This window comes from Lontra canadensis, unplaced genomic scaffold (genome assembly GCF_010015895.1).
Source record: "Lontra canadensis isolate GAN:19392208 unplaced genomic scaffold, GSC_riverotter_1.0 scaffold22, whole genome shotgun sequence".
NCBI lineage: Eukaryota > Metazoa > Chordata > Mammalia > Carnivora > Mustelidae > Lontra > Lontra canadensis.
In genome coordinates this window covers 13205014-13231442 of record NW_022631016.1, presented here as the reverse complement: position 1 = coordinate 13231442, position 26429 = coordinate 13205014, and the positions used below count along the sequence as shown (strand labels likewise).

At 45.5% G+C, this 26429-nt stretch overlaps 1 protein-coding gene across 1 annotated transcript in view; it reads left to right on the top strand.

The window, feature by feature from the left end:
- MYO10 (myosin X) overlaps positions 1 to 26429 on the top strand; it is a 212118-nt gene that overhangs the window by 85671 nt on the left and 100018 nt on the right. The window contains 3 exon segments of the mRNA XM_032861894.1: positions 2320 to 2478; positions 20545 to 20652; positions 20654 to 20733. Of these exon segments, the coding sequence (XP_032717785.1) occupies positions 2320 to 2478; positions 20545 to 20652; positions 20654 to 20733 (347 nt within the window).

Sequence of the window (26429 nt, the reverse complement as noted above, 5' to 3'; positions counted from 1 at the left end):
CTCTCAGTGTTGTAGGACGTGCGTGATTATTTCCAAAAGTCAGAATCAATGTAAATACAGAGGACAGTTTTAGTATTCTAAATTATTTCTATCCTCAAATTCTGGAATTCTCCATGTACTCAGGGACATTTAGTAGGAAGAGTTGATTCCATATTGGGAAGGACTTGCTGATGATGAGTCTTGGGGGGGCCTGAGCAGGAGACAGTCGGGGTGCCTTATTGTCTCTCCTACAAGAACCTTTTCCTGGGAACCTGGGCAACCATTGCGCCCACTGTGTTGGCTGGAGTTTTGAGCAAGCAGTGTGAGAAGAGTCTCCCAGTGTGTGCTAGGAGCAGGGAGGGGACGCAGGACTCTTCCCTGCACTCCTTGGCTGGCTGGGAGTTTGCACGGCCAAACTTCTGCTTCTGCCACCCCCCCACCCCTACAGTCACTGCAGATAGAAGACCCAAGTACCAGCCCAGGGGTTAGTGTTTCCAGAAAACCTGCTTGTGGCACCTGGGTGGCTCAGTTAGGCATCTGCCCTTGGCTCAGGACGTGGTGTCATGGTCCTGGGATCCGGCCCTGCATTGGGCTCCCTGCTCAGCGGGACATCTGCTTCTCCCTCCTTCTCTGCATTTCTCCCCTGCTCATGCTCTCTCTCTCTCAAGTGAATATATAAAGCATAAAAAAAGAAAAAAACTGCCTGGATGGCATCATTGGCATGTAGCAAGCTGGGGAAGAATAGAGAGTGTTAGCTGCTCACTTTTGGGGTTTTCCAGATTGCCCCAAGACAATTTCAACTCTTGGCCTAAATCTGTTTCTTTAATTTTCTTCCCCGTGTTTGAGTTAGAATGGAAGGTCAGTGTCTTAAAAGTGCATCCACACTCTTGAATGTTCCAGCGCATTGTTTTTCCTCAATACTTGTTTCTTGGCCGTGGTACCCCTCACCCTGCACTCCCAGGCCTGTCCTACCCTTTGGGTCCTTACGTGGCGGGGTTGGCTGCCTCACCAGGAGGCGGGGCCGCCGGGACTGGCGCATCTCCTGGTGGATGTCTGTGCCCAGGGAGCAGCAGGGGAGCGTGGCCGGCCTTGAGAAGAGACGATCGGCTCTCTGCCCTTGGGTTGAGCAGCTTCGTGAGACTGGTTTTGGCCAACTCTTGTGGTTCATGTGGCAGAAATGCCACTGCTGAAGTTTTATTTTTTCTCTAGAAAAATAAAACATGCCATTTTTCATAACTTCTCAAAACCATTGGATTGGTACTTTGGCTTCCCTTAGTGTGTCATTCTCTTTTGCAATAACATACTGTTTGTTGCCATGTAGGCAAGTGGTCGATATTTAAAAACAGAATTCCCCAATCAGGAAGTTCTGCAGATACTGTTCCAGAAAGTCATCATGCGTATGCGCACATGAGAAGGACGTGTGTGTGTGAAGATTGAGCATCTTCCATGTTCTTCAGGTCCTCTCTATATCTTTGTGTTCTTTAGAGATGAACGTTGGCAAAGTGTAAAATGAATAATTATGGAGTAAACTCTGTCATCAAATGATTTTGTTATGTACATGAATTTGCATGCAAAGCTGGCCAAAATTTGCTTACCAGGTGGAGCTGACGTAGTATGGTGGATCCTCTACCAAATCAGTAGCGACAGAAGAGCACTGAGTAGATTTTAGAAATACATGCAGATTGAGTGATCCGTGTTAGCCGCATCTGAGTTCGTCATGTTCACGCTAACACACGTATGTGGTCCTCATCAGTGGTCTTTGGAATGTTAACGAAGACAGGTGTCAAGCAAGCAAACTGATGTTATTTTAAATCCAAGAAGGGATTTAAGGATTTTTTTTAACATATTCCTGTGACGATGTGTTCCAGCCTTTGAACAGAGGCATATGTGAACAACTAGGACTCTGTGGTGAATGGACAAGCTGTTATGACGAAGCTTTGAAATATATTGTATCATCCCGTGTGAGACATGACACAATGAAGCCAAACTACTTTCTTAAAGTTTGGTTAGCCAATTCCTAAACTGTTACCGATTTATAGCAATTGGAGAAATACGTGGGGAAGTGAATCGCAAATTTATGATTTCTGCGATTCCCAAGGGATGGCTAATGCTTGAACTCGTGTCTTGAGGAGTATTTAATGGCAGTCGTCAGATAATCGCTTCCTTTGAAAGTAGGTAAGTGGCACAGAGAAAATGAAGACGTTCTCTGCAGTAACACTCTTTATTGGCCAGTTCAGGATTTTGTTGCTGAAATTGTGCTGAGATTGTACTTTAACGTTAGAAATGTCTGGGGAGACTGTCCATTGCTGATTGCTAAACTGAATTCATTCTGCCCATCAGGTGTTCACGTACAAGCAGAGCACAATTACGCACCAGAAGGTGACCGCTATGCACCCCATGAATGAGGAGGGCGTGGATGACATGGCCACTTTGACGGAGCTCCACGGGGGGTCCATCATGCATAACTTATACCAACGATATAAGAGAAATCAAATATATGTAAGTTCCACTTGAATTCTCTATAAAAATCCCTCAAGTCTGAGTGAATGTTAATTTTTGTTTTCAAAGGGTATTTCCTGCCTTTTGAGAGCCTGTCCAGTTCACCTAAGTAAACGTGTGTTTTCGGGAGTTTTGCCAAATTAGAAACGTGGCCCAATAAATCATGTTCGCATGTTTATTGCCTTGATTTTCTTAGAGGGGAATACTTTCATTGAAGGGCGATTTTACCTCTTCTGGTGAGTGCATTCTGTGTTTGTTAAGTGTTCTGTTCTACAAAGAAGTCACCAGAAAGATTGTCTTCCTCAGTTAAGGGTTGGGGAGGGGTGGGGTGGGTAGGGTGGGGAATGTGGATTTGCAAGTAATAGTACCTTGAGGTCCAGCTTTTGTCTCCTTTTCTTGATTTTTCTCCTTTTACGGATGTTCACATTTTTTTCTGGCTCTGAAGGCCCCTGCAGGGGAATATTTGAATTCATGGAACCCATCTTTCTTATTTGTAGGATTGCTATATCGAAGCGATACATGGCCATAAAAAGCAGGCATGCACATTTTTCTCTCAACTTTTGTGAAATATGACTATATCTGTATTACAAGAGTAATATTTAGATATCATTTCAAAAAAATCATTTCTATAATACGTAATTACTTTTTGATATTAAAGTACATATATTAGTTTATCTGTCAAGATTGGCCTAGAGATTTTCTTTTTCATCCATCTGTTCCTAAGTCCTTATAGTAAAGGGCCCAAGTGCTTACATATGTTTTTTTCTTGTCAAGTTCAAATTTATAGGTTTTTTTGTTTTTTTTTTTTACTACATTGGGAACTAATGAAATACTACATGTTGACTAACATAATTAAGAAAAATACCCAAAATTAAAATGAAAGTTAAAAAAACTATTTTAATATTTTAAAAACCTCTTGTTCTTTTCAGTAATTTTTCTTCTTCAACAATTATACTTAATTTTGCCTATACCTTGCTGATTTTGATGAATGACGTCAGCCTTTACAGCAAGCTATTAGGTGCTAACAGAAACTCAAGGCCTGCTTAGTATTCTTGTTTCTCTGATTTATTTACCCTTAGACTGGAGAGGAGAGCTGGGAAATGAGGAGGAATGAGTTACTTGCGGGTTTAATGCCTAATTTTCCTCTGCTTCTTATGTTGCAAAAGTGTCATTTTTGCCAGATTGACCTAATGTTTGCCACATGTTCTTAAGCAACCCTATGGAGAGAAATGCAGTGGGATTCTAGCTCTCTGACCGGCTTAGCCTGCTCACGCTAAGTCTCTAGATTACAGTATTTTCCATAGGTTCTTCAGGAAAGGTAACATTCACACCTGTTTACGAAGATATGGCTTTCTCTTCTGTGTTGTGCACGTGCTGGGAGAAGTCTGCTCAGTTCCAAGGTCAGAAATCTCCAGGGTGACGGTGGCCTCCCGCCTTCCCCGGGAGGAGCCACTACCTGCGCCCAGGTTGCCGTACCTGGGTACTGAGTGTGATTTGACGCTGCCGCCAAACTGTGTTTACCTAGCAATTTCCTTGCTTGGTTTGTCAAGGACGGACTTTGTCTTTGCTTTTTCAATTTATTTATTTATTTTTTTAAGATTTTATTTACTGGATGGAGGGAGAGAAACAAGCCAGGGGGAGAAGCAGAGGGAGAGGGAAAGGGAGAAACACTCTCCACTGAGCAGAGAGCCCGATTCAGGGCTTGATCCCAGGACCCTAAGATCGTGACCTGAGCTAAAGGGACCTGAGCTGAAGGAAGACGCCCAACTGACAGCCACCCAGGCACCCCCGACCTTGTCTTCCTTGAGCCAAGGACATTCCCAGGCACCTGGTAGTTGTGTGAGAAATGTTTGTAAAACACACACCATACGTATTAGAAATAACATCCTAGTAGATGATGAAATGTGAAGCTAGATTTACGATTTCTTCGTGGGTATGTGTGTCTCATAGGTGCGTATTTCAGAACTCACCCTCTTCTATCTTTAGGGGCAAGTTCTTATTCTACATTTAATAATCAGGGGAAAGTCAATCCTTTAGAAGGGGGAATCGATAAACCATTGGCCACACTAATCCAAAAGAGAAGAGAGAAAGCCCAAATTAATAAAATTATGAATGAAAAGGGAGAGATCACAACTAACACCAAGGAAGTAGAAACAATCATCAGAAGTTATTATCAACAGTTATATGGCAATAAGCTAAGAAACCTAGATCAAATGGATGCATTCCTGGAAAACTATAAACTCCCAACATTGAACCAGGAAGAAATTGACAACCTGAATAGACCGATATCTAGTAACAAGATTGAAGCAGTGATCAAAAACCTCCCAAAAAACAAGAGCCCAGGACCTGACGGATTCCCTGGGGAATTCTACCAAACTTTCAAAGAAGAAATAACACCTATTCTCCTGAAGCTATTTCAAACAATTGAAGCAGAAGCAAAACTTCCAGACTCTTTCTATGAAGCCAGCGTTACCCTGATCCCCAAACCAGGCAAAGACTCTACCAAAAAGGAGAATTTCAGACCAATATCACTGATGAATATGGATGCTAAGATTCTCAACAAGATCCTAGCAAACAGGATCCAACAGCACATTAAGAAGATTATCCACCATGATCAGGTGGGATTCATCCCTGGGCTACAAGGATGGTTCAACATTCACAAATCAATCAATGTGATAGAACAAATTAATAGAAAAGAGAGAAGAACCACATGGTCCTCTCAATTGATGCAGAAAAAGCATTTGACAAAATCCAGCATCCTTTCCTGATTAAAACGCTTCAAAGTATAGAGATCGAACATTCCTGAATTTCATAAAATCTATGAAAAGACCCACAGCAAATATCATCCTCAATGGGAAAAAGCTTGCAGCCTTCCCGCTGAGATCAGGAACACGACAAGGATGCCCACTCTCACCACTCTTGTTCAACATGGTATTAGAAATCCTAGCAACAGCAATCAGACAACAAAGAGAAATAAAAGGTATCCAAATTGGCAATGAAGAAGTCAAACTCTCTCTCTTCACAGATGACATGATTCTTTATATGGAAAACCCAAAAGACTCCATCCCCAAACAACTAGAACTCATACAGCAATTCAGCAACGTGGCAGGATACAAAGTCAATGTGCAGAAATCAGTGGCTTTCTTATACACTAACAATGAAAATACAGAAAGGGAAATTAGAGAATCCATTCCATTTACTATAGCACCAAGAACCATAAGATACCTGGGAATAAACCTAACCAAAGAGGTAAAGGATCTGTATTCGGGAAACTACAGAACACTCATGAAAGAAATTGAAGAAGACACAAAAAGATGGAAGACCATTCCATGCTCTTGGATCGGAAGAATAAACATTGTTAAAATGTCTATACTGCCTAGAGCAATCTATACTTTTAATGCCATTCCGATCAAAATTCCATCGGTATTTTTCAAAGAGCTGCAGCAAATAATCCAAAAATTTGTATGGAATCAGAAGAGACCCTGAATCGCTAAGGAAATGTTGAAAAACAAAAATAAAACTGGGGGCATCACGTTACCTGATTTCAAGCTTTACTACAAAGCTGTGATCACCAAGACAGCATGGTACTGGCATAAAAACAGACACATAGACCAGTGGAACAGAGTAGAGAGTCCAGATACGGACCCTCAACTCTATGGTCAAATAATCTTCGACAAAACAGGAAAAAACTATCCAGATGGTTTAAAAAGCAGAACCTTTTAAAAGTTTTTCTCTCCCTCTTTTCATGATGGTGTTAAACCTGATAGCTAATTTGCCAAATAAAGCCTGTGAATAGGGTCTTAGTTGTTTTTTTTTTTTTTTTTCCCTAGAATGAAATCTAAAAACACGAGACTTTTGTACCTCCAATTTGCAGGGCAATTCAGTTAATAATGCCCTTCTATGCCTGCCTTTTGAGACGTGGATAACTGTGTTATCATAAAGCAGGCCCTCAATTTTCTTAGCCTCGCTGAAGCTATTGGCGGTGGCTTCTAGGACCCCTCAGGCTGTGACCCATTGACACAAAACCAGCACCTGTCAGAAACACCACAGTGTTCTGCCTTGTATCCTCGCTTTGAGTGATGCACATCTAGAGCTTTAAAAAAGAAGGAAATGACTTGTACTAGAGATGCTGTATTCGGTTTCTCTGGCTGGCATAGACCATTGCTGTAACTGTAGCAACTGAAAATATCAGGTTGTGTCCTGTGGTGCTGTAGGTCACAGTCTGACCAGGGTCTTGCCAGCCTTGAATCCAAAGGGAATTGGGAAGGGCAGTGCTCCTTTCTGGAGGCTCTAGGGGATGATCTGTTTCCTGTTCCCGCTAGTCATAGGTGCAGTTACAGGACTGAGGTCCCCGTTTTCTTGCTGGCTGACAGCTGAGGGCTGTTCCTAGCTTCCACGGGTTCCCTTCCTTCCACGTTCAAAACCAGCAGCAGTAGACCGAGTCTCTCTCATGTTTCAAATCTCTCCTTCCCTCCTTCTCATTTCTGTCTGGAGCCAAGACTTCTCTTAGCTTTTAGGGATCCCTGCGATCAGATAGGGCTCACCTTGATAATCTCCCTGTCTCAGCATTTCCAGCCTTAATCACATCCTCAAAGTGCATTCGGCCCGGACGTCCAAGGGCACATTCTTCTGCCATAGGTGTCCTCCTTTGAGGCATGTTATGGAGGAGGAGTCCCTGTGGTTCTTCTCCCACACTCTGGATCTTGCATAATTTCCTTTGTTGACTTTCTGGTCCGAGTTAGCAGGTTACACAGCTTGCTGATGAGAAGACCCATCTCCAGGTAGAAAGGGTTGATGCCTTGTGCTAAAAAGGACCATTAGCTTTTTTTCCTTCTTGGGGACCACCCTTACTGACTGAGAACTTTATCAGACCCCAGTAAGATATTTCTCCCAGCCATTACCATGCCCCATTAAAATGGGGGTAGACAGCTATAAAGAGAGAAAATGCTCAGGGTAGGCAAATCCGAGTTGAACATGCTTTTCTGTACTTGCTGCCGCTTGGGCTCTGTGTTAATAATTTAATCTGTGTGTCAGTTTTTTATTTTTCTGAAAGGTCAGATGTCATAGCCCCCATATCTGACAGGACTGTTTTAAAGTCAAGTGGCAAGTGAAAGCTTCTAGAACCTTTGTACCCTTCCCATATCTTAATTGTCTGTACTACCAGGTGTTGATTTATCAAGTTCCTGCCCAGAACTGGGTCCTTCAGGGCAGAAGCTGAATGGACTTCTCTGTCAGTGTGGCGGTCTGCATGATCCTAGCCTTGCCACTGGTCCTTTTGGGATGGGACCGCTGGTTAGAGCAGATCTACTCTTTACATAGTTGCCTTGCCTAAGTCCCTCCCTGTCTTCTGCCCTAAAGCTGGATTCCTTTCCTGGAACTCTGGGTTCTGGAAAGTTCCAGAACTTTCCAGAACTTCCCAGACAGGGCTCTGCCTCATCTTTCCCATCCTCTGGCGACTTCCCGACACTATAGCTCCCAGCCTGGGACCTCATTCCACGCTCCACCCTGAGCATCTTTTCTATGGGCTTCCTGCCACAGAGGCTGTTCCCCGATGGCCTCTCCTTGGGAGAGGGTCTGTTGAGAGTCCCCTATTCCTCTCTCTCCTCCCACCACCCATGAGAACAGGTGAGGACAAGTACGTGCACCTGTTAAGTTCCTAAGGACTCAGGGAGAGGAGGAGCAGAGCGTGTGTTTGTGGGACAAAAGGGAAGAGATAGGGAGAGTTAACCTATATGTGGGCTAGAAAGCCCAAACTGGCCATGAAAAGCCCGGTGGGGGGGGGGGGCATAATGACACTTGAGAGGAGAGATAAGGGTTGGTTAGAACAGAAGGCTAAGGACATGGAGAGACAAGAGTGAATTCAGTGTGAAGGACTCACTGAATTGGGGGCCGTTGCTCTGCTCACGGAATCTGCTGTGTGTGTTAGGGAATATTGGGCCAGTTGAATAGGACAGGAAGGCTGGGGTCAGGACACCACGGCTCTAAGGGTGTCAACCAGGTGATCCTGTCCCCAGGGGACATATGGTGCTCTCGGGAGGCATTTCTGGTCACCGGGCTAAGGCAGAGGATGCTAATGGTATCTAATGGGTAGAGACCAAGGGTGGTGGTGACCTCCCACGGTGCCCGGAACAGCCCCCAACAAAGCATTATGTGGACAGAGATGTCAGTGGTACCAAGGTTGAGAAACCTCGATTCGCTTATAGTCAGTCAGCAGCGTTTGGGCTGGCGGGGGTGTAGAAAGCACCCCGTCTTCGTGAGAGGTTTTTGAAGAGAGAGCTTACCCGAGGTAAAAACTTAAAGACGAGTTGATAGGGAAGTGGTGTGGTGTAGACTGAGGAGGGAGGATGGGCAGAGAGAAATGTTGCGAAAACGCCAGAGCGAAGAGATGGAGGCTTTAGCCCAAGGTGCAGGGGGTGGGGAGTGAGGGAAGAGGGGGGAAGCGTGGGGGAGGAGGGGTTGGTTTTCATGACTCCCAGCCTTGTGAAGCTACTGGCCGTGAGGACGTGGTCCTGGCAGTCCTGGCAGCTCCTCCAGGAGAGGAGAGCAGGGAAGATGAGTCAGTTTTGGATGCCTGCCTTCCTGTAGTCTCTGGAGCCTGGATCACTTCAAATTGTTATGTCCCCAGCATCTAAACACAGTGTTGACAAGAGCTGACGAGGTTTCCCTTGTCCGGAACGTAAGTTCTGTGTCCGCCAAGTGGGCTCCGCGGTGTTGCAGTTTGGATTTCCGCCCAGTGGAAGAGAAGCACGGGGTGTCTATTAGAGGGTTTGTCGCGCTTCGGGTCAATTGCATGGGGGAGCCTCCCGTCCCAGCCGTGGAGGAGCCGTTCCAGACCACATCACGGAGAGAGCCGCAGGGAGCGCCAGAGCTCGTCTGCAATTAGGGCACCGGGGATGTCTCCAGAGGGCCCCGTGCTGTGGTCCACCCAGCCCTCCGGGTCGTCTGTCGGTCTTCCCGAACCAGCGGTGCAGAGACCAGAATCGGACGAGCCCGTCTGAAGAAGCTGGGGCCGTGACTAAAGATAAAATGCGTGTGTCAGCACAGAAGAGCCCTCACAGCTTGCGCATTTTTAGGTCTTTCCAAAATACCGTCCCTTTGGTGATGTGGCGGTCCACACCGACTCCGCAGATGTGTTTGATGATGATGATCCTGAATTAACTCGGGAGCCTGCTGCTTTGTGTGAAGCGTATTGTGTTCACCACAGCCGGCCAGAGACGTGTTGGCAGAGCCAGCAGGTGAAGGGGAGACCCTGGGCCGCCGACGGTCATTGGACCGGACGTGGGATGGACTTGACCGTCTTGGACATGCCCGTCTAAATCTGCATCTCATTTCCTGGAGCTGAGTTTTCCCCAAGCAGACTTGTTTTGGATTCATTTCCGTCCCTTCCCAAAGCCAGTGTCGAGTAACAGCGGCCTCTTACGGGGAACGGGATGGCGGGCGGCCTGGGCATGGGCCTCGGACCAGGAACAGCTGAAAGCAGTGCGGTTTTTCAGGGGCCTTTTTTCACATGAGATCGAGACCCGTGTTGCCAAGAGATGATTGCAACCATCTGTCTGACTCTGTGTATTTTTAAACCTCACCAAACATTCATGCTCTTGAGTGGCTACTCCCACATCGGCACACGATGGCGTCAATGAGGAATGTTGCTTTTACAATTTCTTTTTTCTTCCTTTCCTGCCTCTCTTTTGGGTCTCCTTCTGGGTCAGATTCCTTTCAACAAGGGGGGAGTTTTAATCAGAAATTTATTCAAATTAAATGGAAATGTCACTTCTAAATTTCAGAGCTTGACTTCAGTAAGAACTTGACTTATCTGTTGTCATCTAGTTTTCAGCCAACGTGAATGCTTAATGGTTTTTTTTTTAAATTGTTTAAAAATGTTTTAAAATTGTTTAGTTGGATAATATTGGCAAGCAGGGTTTTTTTTTTGTTTTTGTTTTTTGTGTGTAGTAGTAGGTTTTTATGTAGTAGTTTTTTTATGTAGTACGTAGTGGACATAGAGCACTAGAACCCAGTTAAAACATGAATTTATTTGGTGGATTTGTCCTCAGATCACATGCCCCTCCCCCCCAGCTGTCTACGTGGATGCAGCCCTGCTTGTGTGCCAGGCTGGGTGTTAAGCTCCAAGGATGCAAAATTACTCTTGTTCACAGTAATTGTTCCTTGAAAGATTAAATGAATGAAAGGCACTGCCCCTCCAAGACCTCACAGTTCACTGGGGAAGGACACAAGCAAGCCATTGACAATGGCTCAGGGTGAAAGTGAGTGTGATGAAAGTACTCGGGACATAATGAATGAGCATCCAAAGGAGGAAAGAAGGAGGGGGTCAAAGAATGGCTGCCAGCAGAGGCACTGGTCATGCTGAGTTTTGATAGGGGAATTTGACCAAGAGGGAGGCTGGCTCATTTCTAGCAGAAGATCAGCATGTGCTAACACACGAACTAGTTGGGGGGCATTTGTCCAACTGCGGGACATTCAAGATGCTGAAATGGGATATGCCGCTGTCTGGTAAGATGGTCAGGAGCAGGTGAGGAAGGACTCTGTGTGTAAGTGGATGAGTTTGAATATACTTGTGACAGCTGTACTGGAGAGCTTTAAACACGAGTTCTGGGAGAACTCCATCTGGCTGCAGGGTGATGGGTAAGTGCGGGGGGCATCCCCGTCTAGGACCAGCAAGCTAGATGGGAAATGACGGGGTTCCAAACCAGTCCAGGGAGAGTTTGAGTATGAAGGATACTGAGAGGAAGAAGGAAAGTGTTTGATAGGCAAATAGGCAATGTCTACAGGATGACTCCCAGATTTCTGGATTAGCTATTTGGGCTGACCATGGTGCTTTGGTCAAGATGCCACGAAGTGAGGGGGGCCTGGGTGTGTCCGTCAGTGAAGCGTCTGTTCTTGATTTCGGCTCAGGTTGTGACGTTGAGCCCGTGTCGGGCTTCCCGCTCCGCACGGAGTCGGCTTGAGGTTCTCTCTCTCCCTGTGCCCTCCCCCAACTCACATGTGTGCACTCGCTCTCTCTCGCTCTCTCGGTAAATAAATAACATCTTCAAAAAAAGATGTCACTAAGTGAGAAGAAATCGGTGTTTTGGGGAGCTCAGCCTTGCCCACGTGAGTCAGAGCTAAGGGCCATCGGAATAAAGATGTCCGTGTCCCGCTGGGCTCCATCCAGGATAAAGATGCTGCTGTACGGAGCTGGGATGATCCAGAGGGAAGGAAAGGAGGGTACGGTGAATGAGAAATAAATACGGCTAATGATTCCCCCTTCCTAAGTTTTCGCTTTAGGAAAGTGTGGCGCGGCCCTGACTTGAGCGGATTTTCCTAGTGCGTGTCAGTTGCACCTGTTTCCACATCCAGTCACGTTCACGATCCCATGATGAAAAGAGGTTGTGGTTTTTATTTTCATTAACAAGAACAATAAATACCCCTGATTTATGTCGTTCTCTCATGCAGCCGTCATGTGGGGTGACAGAGGACGTGTTTATGACGGAACAGAATCCCTGAAGCACTGTTTCAGGGAAGGTAGCTCCAGGCTGGGGACCTCTTAGGTTCTGGTGACCAAACCTTGTTGCGTAGACCATTTGCTCCCATGGTTGAATAGTGCCTTCCTAACCATGGCATGGAGCCCTCTGTATCTCAAAGTAGAGAGCATCTGAGGCCCCCGGGTCACTTTTAGTTTTCTGAGTTCGACCTGTTCCTTTGGGTGGGGGGGATGACCCACTAGGCATTACAGCCTGACGCCTCTTGAAAATCTTGAATGGTAGACTTTGGATTGAAGAAATGCAGTGAGTTTCTTCCAGCATTTTTTTAAGCAACATGTGCGACGGCTGTTTCAGATTATTAAAGCGGGCAAGGAAATGTATTTTTTGGTGAGTTATGTGGAACTTTTCTGACTAGAAAAATTTGTTATGTGCTTCAAAATAGAACATCGTCTCTGTTTCTGAAAAGCCATTCAAATGACCAAGCTCTCTATTCTGGTGGAATTTGAATCCGATATGAAGAGGCCAGTACCTGGTCCCACCTCATGTTTGAGAGCTTCATGTGTCCAGAGTCTGAAACTGCATGACATCATCATGGCGGTTTCAGAAACAGTAGAAATACCTTTTTGTGGAGGGATAAATGGTTCAACACGTAATGAATATGTCTCACAGCTCTTGGGATTTCTTACCAAGTGATCTTTGCTTCCCTTGGTACTTAATTTATAACAAGGCTCTTCTTTGACCCCCTTTGCTTGCCAGTCACCGTTTTTACTTATATTACATTTGAACTTGGCTAATCCATGAATTTCTTATCCGTTTGTTTTAGCAATACAGTAACCCATGCAGAGTGGTATGTTTTAAGATAATGGGGGAAGGATAAGATGGCCTTGGCCATAATTATTTTTGCTAATAGACCTCTCGGATTTCACCTGATTTGTCCCCTTTGAATAAGCTATTAGGGAGGACTGCTGTTGTTGTTGCCATGTCGTTTTACACTTCTGTTTTATGGGGGTTTGAGAGTGTCACTTGGCATGAACATGGGCACCGGCAATGAAAACTCAGTAACTGAAGCCCCTCCCCCACCCCAGCTTCTGTAGGTATTAGGAAAATAATTTGTTAGGACTCAGGCTGTTCTCTCACCTTTTGGGAGCCACTCAGACTGTCTTCTCAGATATCCCAGTTGGGTGACCCTGAAGATGGTGGGACTTGTTGGAGAGCTCTAAGCGGGAGGGTTGTCATCTTCAGAGTGTCATGGGTCAAGCATGGAACTTGGACTGAACACGCAAGTCCACTTTGGAAATCAGTGAGGAAGGCAGCTTTTATGAAAATCTGAGTGAGGCCGAGGTAGGAGTTGGAGGGAAGGACGTAGAGTCTAGAGTTCTTTGAAAGTAGAACGAACATGCAAGACATATTGTCATTGGCCCCTGGTGATGAGCTGGACAGAGTCTGAGATAATCCCTGTTCCGTGAGCTGTGGAGAGGGCCACCACAGACCCCAGTGTGGCATACTGGGAGCCCGGGTTGCTGTCCTTGATCTCATTCACCGGTGCTGTGACTGTAGGGGCGGCAGTTAACCATTCCCTTGTCTGTCAGAGGAGGCTGAACAGTGGCCTTTGGCCTCCCCACATCTCAAGGTTGTGTTGGAGCAGGTGAGGGCTGTGAAGATGTGTCTATGTGGGTCGGATTGTCCTCTGTGCCCCCCAATTATGAAATGTTAGAGAAAGTTGGTTTGGGAATATGCAGGCTTGTCATTTAAAATCTGGTGACAAGCCTTTTAAGTAATGACTTAGGCCATTAGTGAGAAGGTGAAGTAGTAGAGCTTGTGCATTCATGCTTTAAGAGCCTAATTAACCTCTGGTACAAAATGGAGGTCTTATATTAGACAGGCATTTTTAAAATTAATTGATTATTAAATTTAACTTAAATTCTAGTTATAGAGAGGCATTTTTAACGCTACATGAGACAAGTTTTCCTGTAATCTTAAAAAATAAAAATAAGGGTGCCTGGGTAGTACAGCTGGTTAAGCATCTGACTCTTGGTTTTGGTTCAGGTCCTGATCTCAGGGTCGTGAGATTGAGCCCGGTGATGGGCTCTGCACACAGTGTGGAGTCTGCTTGGGGTTTTGTCTCTGTCTGCCCTTCCCACTCATGCTCTCCCCTTCTCTAAAATAAATAAAACTTAAAAAAAAAAAATAAAATAGCTTTAAAATTTTTTAAAAATGGGTTTTCTGTGTATACCAGGCACATATTTTACATATTCTTTTTTTTTTTAAAGATTTTATTTATTTATTTGAGAGACAGAGATCACATGTTGGCAGAGAGGCAGGCAGAGAGAGAGGAGGAAGCAGGCTCCCTGCAGAGCAGAGAGCCCGATGCGGGGCTCGATCCCAGGATCCTGGGATCATGACCTGAGCCAAAGGCAGAGGCTTTAACCCACTGAGCCACCCAGGCGCCCACACATTTTACATATTCTTTACTCTTTTTCTTCCTTTTCTTTTTTTTTTAAGGTGTCAGATTATTGAGTTTAGTTCAAATTAAGCCTGGTTGTTTGCTGTCCCCATGTTTGGGAGCCCATTTGTTGAGTTTACTGTCATGTATTTATTAATATTTGAGCTCTAATTAGATTATTTTGTCCCTGAAAATCTAAGTGCCTTTTGCCTTCTCCCTTACTAAACAGTCTGTAATTTGTCACTGGAATATTTTTGTTTCTCAATTTGGGTTAAAATTTGAAGGTACATGTCTGAAAATGGAGTGTGATGCCTCTTGTTATTTACTCTTAATTCTGTGCTTGTTTTTAGGTCTCTCCTTGATATTATAAAAAAGAGATTAATGTACTCTATCAATACCAAACTTCACCATTTCAGTATCTTTTTAATTTTTAAAATGTGTAATTGTCACCAAATCATGCAGACTTTGTCATGTTAACCATTTTAAAGTGTAGAGTTCAGTAGTGTTATGTACGTTCACATTGTTGCGAACCTTTTAGAACTCTTCAATCTTCCAGAACTGGGTGGCTCATTCAGTTGAGCGTCTGACTCTTGGTTTTGGCTCAGATCATTATCTCATGGGTCATGGGACCGAGCCCCATGTCAGGCTCTGCGTTCAGCCAGGAGTCTGCTTGAAGAATCCCTCCCTTTGCCCCTTCCCCCACTCATGTGTGCACACTCTCATGTGCATGTGCTCTCGCTTTAAAAAAAAAAAAAAAATCTTAGGAAAAAAAAGACAAATCAGTCCCCCATCCCCACTCATGCCAGCCCATGGCAGCTGCCATTCCACTTTCTGTTTCTGTGAATTTGACTACTCTAGGTACATGATTTCAGTGGACTCATACAATATTTGTCCTTTGGGACCAATTTATTTCCCTTAGCTTAGTGTCTTTAAGGTTCATCCATGTTGTGTGTGTCAGAATTTCCTTCCTTTTCAAGACTTAGTACTCCACAGTATGTGTATACTACATATTACTTAGCCATTCCTCCTTTGATGGATACCTGGGTTGCTAACACCTTTTATCTACTGTGTAACATTTTTAAAAAACCCTGGAGGGTCCTGGGTGGCTCAGTGGGGAGCCCCTGCCTTCAGCTCAGGTCATGATTTCAGGGTCCTGGGATTGAGAGAGATCACAAGTAGGCAGACAGGCAGGCAGAGAGAGAGGAGGAAGTAGGCTCCCTGCTGAGCAGAGAGCCCGATGCGGGGCTCCATCCCAGGACCCTGGGATCATGCCCTGAGCCGAAGGCAGAGACTTTAACCCGCTGAGCCACCCAGGCGCCCCCAAAGTGCTCTTGTCTTAACCTTAAAGGTGAAAATTTTAAGCAGTTGAAATGCAGATCGTTTTTGAATGTGTGTCTTCATTTCATGCATTATGGTGTGTGCAATGCAAGTAGAGTAAAAGCCTGGCTTGGTATCTTCCTTTTAACTATACAGCAAAGTGATCTCTTACCTGCAGACTCTTCCAGCACCTTCCACCATTTCTCCAACACCGCAGTCTCAGAAGGAAAAGCCTTCAGCCTTTTATTCCACGGAGATTTGGAGCCCCTCAAACACCGCTACCTGAGGTGCGTGGGAAGGCTGAGAATCTGCAGTCTGGAGAAGCCATCGCGAGCTCAGGATCTGGGCTTTGTGTTGGTAGAGACGAGAAGACCGTGTCTGCCTCATTCAGTGTGGGCGTCATTGTTACAGGCTGAGAGACTGAATAAGACCAAAAATCCTTTAAAGCGTAGATTAGGTACACTCACCTGGTTTTGAAAACACAGAGGCACATGCTGTATGTTTCCAGAAGTTTTCCGTCAAAATGGGGAAAATCAGGCTTTCTTGCATAAAGTGGTGAAAGTCTATTTTTAGTAATATTTACACAGAACTTGTAATTTCTCAACAATGTATAATAAGGGACCACACGGTCTTCATGGCAGTTGACGAGATTGAAAGATGAGGAACGTATTTTCAACATCTTGTTGGGGAAGTCAGACATGAAGATCAATATTGTTTTAGGAAAAGCGTCCAACCACCAGAGCCATGGCAGTCCTTTGGCATGAATAGTGTCTTATAACTAAACCAACTTTGGATTTTTGTCTTTCACCGCAAATTATGTGCCTTTCGAGGTTCTTGGTGAAAGCGTTCTCTTTCATGGTGTGTGTGGTTTCCTTCTGTCTTGAAGTCAGGATGGTAACTCAACAATGGAGCAACCTGTAGATGTGTTGGAATGATCTTGTGAGCCAGAGACACAGTGGGGTCTCAGCCAACAGGCCAGCTCTGACTGCGTGGCAGTGACTGGGCTCAATGGGGAAAGGTCTCGTGATGCACTAGTGGGTCCACCAGGCACGAAGGCCAGTTCTTCAGGGTGCCACTGTGCTGAACGTCTGGCTTCCTCCTCTAGAATCACTGCGGGGTGGGGACTGGGGAGGGGGCACATACGTGCCGTTGGCAACTGCCATAGCCTCCAACCACGTTGTTGTTCTGAACCACTTTACAGCTGTTGCACTGAGCAAAGTGTGATGTAATTACTTAAGAAGAGCAGGCCTAAGACCATTTTGGATGTTCCAGCTTCAACTTTGCTAACAAGCATTTAATGCCCTTGAATTTCCTACCCCTCTACAGAAACCATGTCCTCCACACTTCCCGGATGAGTGATCTCTTAAGCCATCCTGTATGACCAGTGGGGTTGCCCAACCAGGACGGGGTAGCATGAGGTTTTGACCAAAATGATCACTTTCTAAGTAAAGCTCTTGTGGAAAGGTTATGACACTCTTTATGAGTAAATCAATACTTTTTTAAAAGAAAGGCTTATCTCCCCAAATTTAAGAACAACCATACAAACATGTTATGACAAGGTGTACAAAATTTTTAAGACACAGGCTGGGCATATCATTTTTTAAAATTTTGGGGGTTTTTTTTGTTTGTTTTTAAATAAGCTCGATGTCCAGTGTGGGGCTTGAACTCACAGCCCAGAGATCAAGAGTTGCAGGCTCTACTGACTGAGCCAACCAGGTGTTCCAAGGTATATCATTTTTTAAAAAGTGTGTTAACAATGGGTTAATATCCTAATATTAATATTTAATTCTTAGCTTAATACCTTGTGACTTTTAAATTTTATTTATAACTGAGAAAGAGGACTGCAGTGTGCCTACCTTGCTGTTTTAAGAGGGGAGGCATTAAGTGTCCTTATTTCTGCCAAAGTAGGAAAAAAGTAAGATAATATTTCAGCAGAAGAAAATGATTTTTTTTTTTGAGTTTTGATTATTTCCAGAATATAAATTATAGTCGGGGCAGCTGGCTGGCTCAGTCAGAAGAACATGCAACTCTTGATCTCAGGGTCATGAGTTCGAGCCCCATGTTGGGTGTAGAAATTACTTAAAAATAAAAAAACTTTTAAAAAATCCTTTAAAAAAATAATTATACAGCTACCAAAAGGTAGAAGCAGGTCTGACATTTTAGAAAAAGTAGTGGAAGGGGCTAGACACCCAGAGCCTCAAGCACTACCTGCCTGCCCGCTTCACCCCTGCGTACAGCTGACATGAAGGAAGGCACCAGCACCTGTGGTCAAAGCATTGATGGAAGATGAGTGTGTCCTCCAGGGAATCAGATGGTTCTCTGTTTCCTTTAGAAGTAGGACACACCTTCCCCAGAGGAAAAAGCAGTTTCCATCTTTCTTTATGGCCAGATCTTTCCCACAGTGTCCTGGTTGGGGAAAATGGACTTTCTGGCAAGCTGAGGTTTCCAAAGCCTGAACATTTACCCACTAATGCACTCTATCTTTTTCTTTTTTAAATGGAGGTGGACTTATCATAACAGAAGATTAACCATGTTAAAATATGCAATTCATTGTATTTAGGACATTCACAATGTTGTACAGATAGCCTCTTGTCTCGTTCCAAAGTATTTTCATTACCCCCAAAGGATACCCTCTATCCACTAAGCAGACCCCACCCACCCCCCATGTCTGCCTCCTCCCCCTGCCTGTAGTAACTACCCCAACCTGTCTTGATGGATTTACCTTTTCTGGATGTGTATGGGAACTTCGGTGTCTGGCTTCCTCACCTTGGTGTGATGTTGTCAGGGTTCATCCCCAAGTAGCACGCCTCGGTATTTTATTGCTTTGTGGGGCGGAATAATAGTCCATTGTATGGGTGCACTACACCTGGTTGACCCGCCCATCGGGTAATTGACATCTGTGTGGTTTGACCTTTAGGCTGGTGTGAACAATGCTGCACTTGTTTTTAGTTCTTTTGGTTAAATATCTAGGAGCGGAGTCATTCGTCATGTGATAATAACTCTTATGTTTTTAACCTTTTTGGTTCAGACATTTCTAAAATGTAAACTCCTTACATTTGAAGCTTGTTCCGTGGAGCATATGATACTTTGCTGGGTGTTCCTGGACATCCCTGTGACTGTAAATGAGTACAGATTTTCACAATGTGGTGCAGATGCTCTCGGGATATTAGGACTCTCTGCCCCGTGTTGCTTGCTTTTCCTTTCCCTGTGCTGCGTTGCTGTGCCTTGCCAAGGGATATGAGAAGCCTCTGCAGTTGGGTTGCTTGGGTTCACATCTCCCCTCTACCATTTCCTGGCCATGTGGGTGAACTTTGCCTGTTTCCTCCTCTGAAAAATCAGCCTCGTAGGATTGTGAAGCTCCTTCGGTTCTTGTGAATGTGAAAGGGTCAGGCCCCCTGTGTGGATCAGCTTGGGGGGGGTCATAACAAAATATCATTGACTGGGTGGCTTAAACAGACAGTGATTTTCTCATAGTTCTGGAAGCTAGAAGTCCAAGGTTAAGGTGTTGGCCGGGTTGGCTTCTCCTGAGGGCTCCTTCCTTGCCTTGCAAATGGCTGCCATCTTACTGTGTCCTCAAATGGTCTCTATCTACGCACACGCATCTCTGGTGTTTCTTCCAGCTTCCACATTTCTTCCTAAAAGGAAGGCAGTCAGATTGGATTAGGGCTCGCCGGAACAGACTCACTTTAATGTAATCATCTCCTTAGAGGCCTTAGCTCCAATTACAGTCCCATTCTGAGGTACTGGGGGGCCAAGCTTCAACACAGAAATTTTGGAGGGCCAGTGCAGCACTTGGCACAGTGCGTGTGAACCGTCAAAGGTGGTGGTAGTTACGGCGCCTGCCTCCACCCCTGCAGTCTGGTGCCGCCGCTGTGTCTGAGGCTGGAAACCTGGTCATCAAACTCCGTTCGCGTTTCCTACAGAAGTCCAAGAGAACAAGTTTGGTCCATATGGACGAGGCAGCAGGCCTTGTGTGTTCATAGGTGTAGCTTCTCTGCTGCTTTGAAGATTTTGCTTAATTTCTGGCCCGGATTTTGTTCCGGAAGGGGAAGATCATCAGGCATCTCAGTTCCAGACCACGTCTGTGGCGTCCAGAATTTTCAAAATTGTCTTGATACTGTTTTAAAAGGTTAAAGATACATGACATAAAATTTACCGTTTTGACTGTTTTTAGGTGTACTGTCCAGTGCATTTGCAAGGTTGGGTAACTGTAACCACAAATCTACCTCTAGAATCTTCTCACCATCTTAAACAGAAGCTCTGAACCTATTGAACAGTAACTCTCCGTTCCTCTTTGCCCCAGCACCTTGGTGTCGATCACGTTCTTTCTTTAATCCTGCTCTTTCCTAGAGCCACCTGATGAGGAAGGAGCCGGACCGTGGACGGTCCTTTGTACCCAGCACGGGATGAGGAGGTCACCGGGAACGGGGATTTGGGCCTGGGCTGCTTCCCCATCTTTCTGTAGTTTACCTGTCACTGCGAGTCCTCTGAAATGGCTCCATTTATTTGGATAGAATGACAAGATTCTGTACCAAAAAGGTGGAGGAAAAACATACGCCAGGGACAAAGACAGGGGAGCCCTGTCTTTCCTCTTCAAGCAGACCCAGGTGGATTCTGTTAAAGCTGGTGACGGGGGTGCTTTGGGGAGGTGTGGCAGGCCCCTCCCTTTCAGAGTGTGGAACAGCATGAAGTTGAATCCAGCCTCGTCTGTCTCTGTCCCAGCGTGAGTGGACGTGGCACACCCTAGTCCTGCACCCGACCCCCAACCCCGGCCACCCACACCACATGTAACCCGGCATCCTTCTGTCTCCCTGCCCCGTGTGCCTGCAGACCTACATCGGCTCCATCATTGCCTCGGTGAACCCCTATAAGACCATCGCCGGGCTGTATGAGCAGGCCACCATGGAGCGCTACAGCAGGTGCCACCTGGGGGAGCTCCCCCCCCCACGTCTTTGCCGTCGCCAACGAGTGCTACCGATGCCTGTGGAAACGCCACGACAACCAGTGTGTCCTCATCAGGTAACCGGGCCGCTGGGCAGGGGGCCACATGGGAAGCTGGTGTCAGGAGCCCAACCACTGCCCGCTGGACCAGCGGCGCCTTCCCAGGCAGCCCCAGGACACAAAAGTTGCTTAGAAGGTGAATGAGAAAAATGTTTAGTAGGTACCTGAGTTCCTCAGACGGGATTTCTGTTTCAAATAGCTTGATAAGTGCGTCTTTCCAAAGACCCAAGCTCACTTAGAAAAGAACAAGACATTCCACATTTGTTGGCTCTTGGCCTTAGAATAATTATTCCATTTTTCTTTTTCTTTTTTAAAATGTCCCTTAATTATTTTTTGTTTTATTCCATTGTGGCATCGTCCTTCTGTGGATTTAAGAAAATGTGCTCCATTCAGCAGCACATATACTGAAATTGGAAAGAAAATGTGTTGTTCTTTCAAATTTAAAATGTTATATATATATATATATATATGTATGTATATACAGGTTTATATTTATAATCATATATATATGATTCTAGACTGTACCTATATGGTCTAGAATCAGAAGGCATGTATATTTGAGCAAGAGATCTTTTTTCTCTAATTCAGTCTCTAATTCAATAAGATTACATAGAATTTCCCAAATTGGAACATTTTAATGATTTTGAATTTTATTAAAATAAACTACCAGAAGGGGCCCCTGGGTGGCTCAAGTTGGCTAAGCATCTGACTCCTGATTGCAGCTCAGGTCATGATCTCAGGGTCCTGAGATGGAGCCCTGTGTCAGACTCTATGCTCAGTGGAGAGCCTGCTTGGGATTCTCGCCTTCTGCTTCTCCCCCAACTTGTGTGTGCACGCCCTCTTCTCTCTCTCTCTCTCTCTCTTAAATAAAAGAAACTACCAGAAGACCTTCTATCAAAACATATCACTAGGAACTGTCTAAAAAAAGCAATGGAGTATATTTCTTTAAAGATATTTCTTTTATGGAGCACCTGGGTGGCTCAGTGGTTAAGCATCTGCCTCTCAATTTTGGCTTAGGTCATGATCTCAGGGTCCTGGGGTCGAGCCCCGTGCCAGGCTCTGCAATCAGTGCAGAGTCTATGCAAGATTCTTTCCCCCTCTCTGCTCCTCCCCCAGCTCATGCTCTCTCTTTTAAAAAAAAATTATTAACTAATTCAAATTGGCCTCATCACTTACATTCTAGTGACATCCAGTTGGATCTTCTTAATTCTTTTTATCAGAATCATGTTCTACTGGTGCTCAGCACCCATAGATAGAACCGAGAGCCGATGTGCTGGGCCTCACTTTCCATGAGGTTTCCGTGGAGTACCCGGACCCTCCCCTCATTCCTGCTCACGGGCACGGCTGTCCCTGAATGCCTGTAGTGTACCATGACGGCTGGTAGGAAAGATTTTGACTTCTGTTATAGCTGATTTTCTAGTCCCAAAATAATTGTGACAAAATAATTACATTATTTCAAGAGGAAAGGACGAGGCATTTTGGATTTCAGTGGGATGATGAATAAGACCCTCCTTTCCCCTCCCAATTTCTGATCCAGCAGAAGTTCAGACAGGTGGAGGGCCATATGTCTGCTTTAGACTTGAAGCCAACCGGGCTGGCTAACCTTGAAGCCCCCAGTTAGGCCAAAGCACCTGACCGGGATGCAGGTAGGTTAAGTGGTGGCCACGATCACCGCCGGAAGCCAGTTCCCAGCTGGTGAGGAGCAGACCGGCCCTTTCCCCCGGTCACCTGTCGGGGAAGCCACTTCAGCTCCTGTGGCAGGGAAGGGATGGGGTGGAGGGACTGGCAGACATGCCAGAGGATGGCCCTCACTGAAACCCTAGGGACAGGAATCACAGCCCCCCACTCCCCCCAGCTGAGGACATTTGGGAAACACAGGGTCCCATGTGGCACCTGTTTGAAGATGACAACGCTGATGGTTTCTGAAGGCTTGGTGTGTTTTGGACACGGTGCCAGGAACATTTCCAACATCATCTCATTCAGGCATCAATCATCTCATTCAGGCTGCTTGTTAGGATCTATAGGAGCCACACACAGGAAAATGACTTAGGGATTATATTCTTCTTACTGATGGTTTTTGCCCATTACGCTAGTGCATGGGTCCTTGCTTTTACAACAAATCAGAATTACATGAGTAGAATAGCAGATGTTCTCCTTTTCCATTCTACCTCTCTCTCTGCCCCTCTTAGGGGAGGCGAGCATCTGAGCAGATACACTCTTTCGTTAATCATTTGGATCTTGCTAATGTCCTGAGTTGTGGAAATACCTTGGAGAGAGCAGCTATCCATTTAGTTAAGTAAATGAGTCATTATGACTTGTAGTTCTTCAAAATAAACCTATTTAATATATTTAAAAGGGTGCTTTCAAGGGTCCCATTTCCAATAAAGACACTTGCCTCATGTCTGGAAGCCCTGTTTGTAGACTGTTGCAGGGAATTTAACCAAAGCTCAGAGGTTAGAATGTAAGGTCCCCATTTCAGCATACAAAATATAATTTTATAAGGTTAACAGAAAGAAAGAAAACGTGATATATTTTTAAGAAAATCAAACTGTATTCCATACTTAGGTACCTAAATATTTGCCATTGATAATTGCTTGTGTTTCTTACGTTCGATGGGAAAAATGAGAGGATGACTCATAGATCGCTTGCTAGACAGTGTAGCTTAGGAAAAAGAGGAAAATCAAATGAGGTTATTGTGCGTGTGTGTGTGTGTGTGTGTGTGTGTGTAATAAAACGGAAAGGGGTTGGCATTTTCATGCCAAAGACTGCGGTATTTAAAAATAAGGTGGGAGGTGGAGGGGGAGTGGATCCCAAATAGAAAGCCCCCATTGTGTGACAGAGTAACTGTATGTACTGCTGTATTTAGCAATAAATTTAACAATTTAACTCAGGAAACAGAGTCTTTAAGAATACAGTTCTCATTAAACTGTGTCTTGTTTAATAAATCTCTCTGGCAGGTTTTTTGGTGTTGCTGTTGTTTTTAGTGGGAGTTGGGCTGTGGGAATTTAGAGAAAATTGAGTCTAAAAATGAACCGGGTTGGGGACTGTAGCTAGATTTCCACGGGCGTAATCTGCCCCCTAGTGGATTCAACGTTTTTTACGCCTGTGGAAACCTTTTACAACCAGAAAAAAAGGCCTGTTTGGCATTAGATAGAGAGGACTTCAGAGATCAATTTTCCCCTCCCTTCACGAGCCTAGGTCACTTGGTCAAAGTCCCCAGCTCCTTGTGTAGCAGTGCCAGATCTCTGGGTTTCTAGTCTGAGCTTCTTGTGGTGGTCTCACTTTCAAGCTTGTCAGCTCTCCCAGGCTCTCGTTTTACCTTTTGGTTTACATTTAAGCAAATGCTTATGCTATTACAGTTTTTAAAACATGCTGAAAACTTGAATTTTTTTTTTTTTTCATCTAACTAGCAAGATCAGCATTTGACCTTGGTTGGTCTGGTGAATTTTACATTGACTTGGGCTCCTCGTACATTGATGGGGCAAGTGGATTTCCTACAGTCTGTTGGTACATATGATCTTTTAAGATCTGTAGTGTGAGTCAGGCCTGTGTGGCTAATCCACTATGAAGTGAGTCGCCCGGGACAGTGTCTGGGAGAGGGCCAGCATTCAACAGCTGTCAGTCCAAGCATAGATATACAGAGCAGCTGTGGATTTGGGACCTTTGCTTTGCTTGGCCTGTTTTGGTTTTCCAAAATGGGATCGATTATCCACCTAATGGATAATTAGGTGTTCAGTCTTCTAGTTCTAAGACTGTGTTTATAAATGATCAGACTGGAAGAGTGAGCAAAACTTGCCGTCCAGGGTTAGAAAGGGACCAGCCTGAACAGGACTTGAAGCAGGCCTCGTGCTCACGTAATAGGGCAGGTTACTGGGCTAGACTTTTGCAGTTAAAAAATAATAATAATAAAATCCAGTCGTTGCCATTAGGAACTTCTTCTCTGATAGGCAGAAACTGATGTAACTAACTGATTTCAGTACAAGCTGTCAAATGCTGTCATGGAACTAGGTCTGTGGCTGCTCAGAACTAGGTCTGTGGGTGCTCAGAGGAGGTGGTGGTTGATCTCAGGAAGGAATTCAGACCATGCTTCATAGTGGAAGTGATGTGGGATTGTGAGCCAAAGAATGTGTAGGAATATGGCTGGCATAGAGGGGAGGAAGGACACAGAAGCATTTGCCAAAACATAGACAAAACATTCGGAAAAACAAGGGTCTTTAGGATATGGAAGGTAGTCCCTGTCCTCTCCATGGAGCACCGTCACTCTGGGTCTCTCCCTGGTTCTCGGGACCGTCCGCACTCCACCGTCTGCACTCCTCCACGGCTCATCTCCCACCCAGCCTTCCCCTCTCGGGTCTGCACATCTCCCCGGTCTTAGACGCCTCCCCCTGCACCCATCCCTAAGCCCCATCCAGCCGGTTTCTCCTCCAAGTTCCAGACGTGTGTCCTGGTGCCCGTGATGTTCCATCCGAGATGTCTCGTGGGCATCTCGAGGGTGACATGTCCTAGATTCATGCTGCGTTTCTCCCAGAAGTGTATTCCTCCTCCGATGGTCTCATTCTCAGCAAGTTGGACTCTCCCTCCTACCAGCTCGCAAGCCTGAGAGCAAGAAGTCCTTGGAGCTAGAAGTCCTTCTCCTCCATATGCTCCCCCCAACCCCTGGCCCCCATGAAGGTAGAAGTCCGCACAGTAAAGCGTACTGACCTTATGTAGATGGCTCAGTGGTTGGTGACAGACGTGCACGCCTGTGTTGTGATGCTCACATCACCCGCTGGGAAGCTCCAGGCTTGCAGGAGGCGTTCCCTCACCCGCTTCTTGTTTACTGCCCTCCTGACCAGGGCTTTCTCTCCCCTGCGGCCTCTCACTTCCTGTCCCTGCTGTCCCACCCCACCCCACCCACCGTCACTATCCTTCTACCCTCACCTCTCTCTCCCTCCTCTTTCTATGCATTCACTCCATCCCCAACTCCACACAGAGCGGTTCTTTAAAACCTTGAACCTGATAATGACACTCTCCTGCTTAAAAACGGCCTTGTGACTTTGATTTTGCCTATGAAATCGTCTCAGAACTTTTACTGTGCGGTGCACCTGGGTGGCTCAGTCGTTAAGTGTCTGCCTTCAGCTCAGGTCAGGATCCCAGGGTGCTGGGATCGAGCCCCGCATCAGGCTCCCTGCTCGGCAAAAGCCTGCTTCTCCCTTCCCACTCCCCCTGCTTGCATTCCCTCTCTCTGTGTGTTTCTCTCTGTCAAATAAATAAAATCTTTTAAAAAAACAGAAACTTTTAATATGGCCTAGGAGGCCCCCTATCAGTGCGTTGGGTTATTTTCCTTTCTCTTTTTCATTATCATAGTTTGTTTTGTTTTGTTTTAACGGTCTAAGCTCATTTGGGCTCATCTCGAAGCACATGTGTTCTCTGTAGCCCATGTTTGTGTTCGCAGTCATGTTGGCGCCAAGGTTTGGGACTCTAATTGCCATGGGCTAATGAGAAAAATGTAGGAATGGATATGTAAGGGATGTGTTTGCTGCAAGTGAAGGTAAAATAACATCATAATTGCCGCACAAGTTACTGTTCCACGGTGGCGAGGAGAAAGGAGGGAGGTGGGGTGAATGAGTCACCACGTAGCCCCTGGTGAAGTCGCACAAGCAGTGAGACCGCCCCAGCGCAAAGAGCTCCTCAGCTTGAGCAAAATGACCTTAACCGGTGGGCTAAAATCAGCC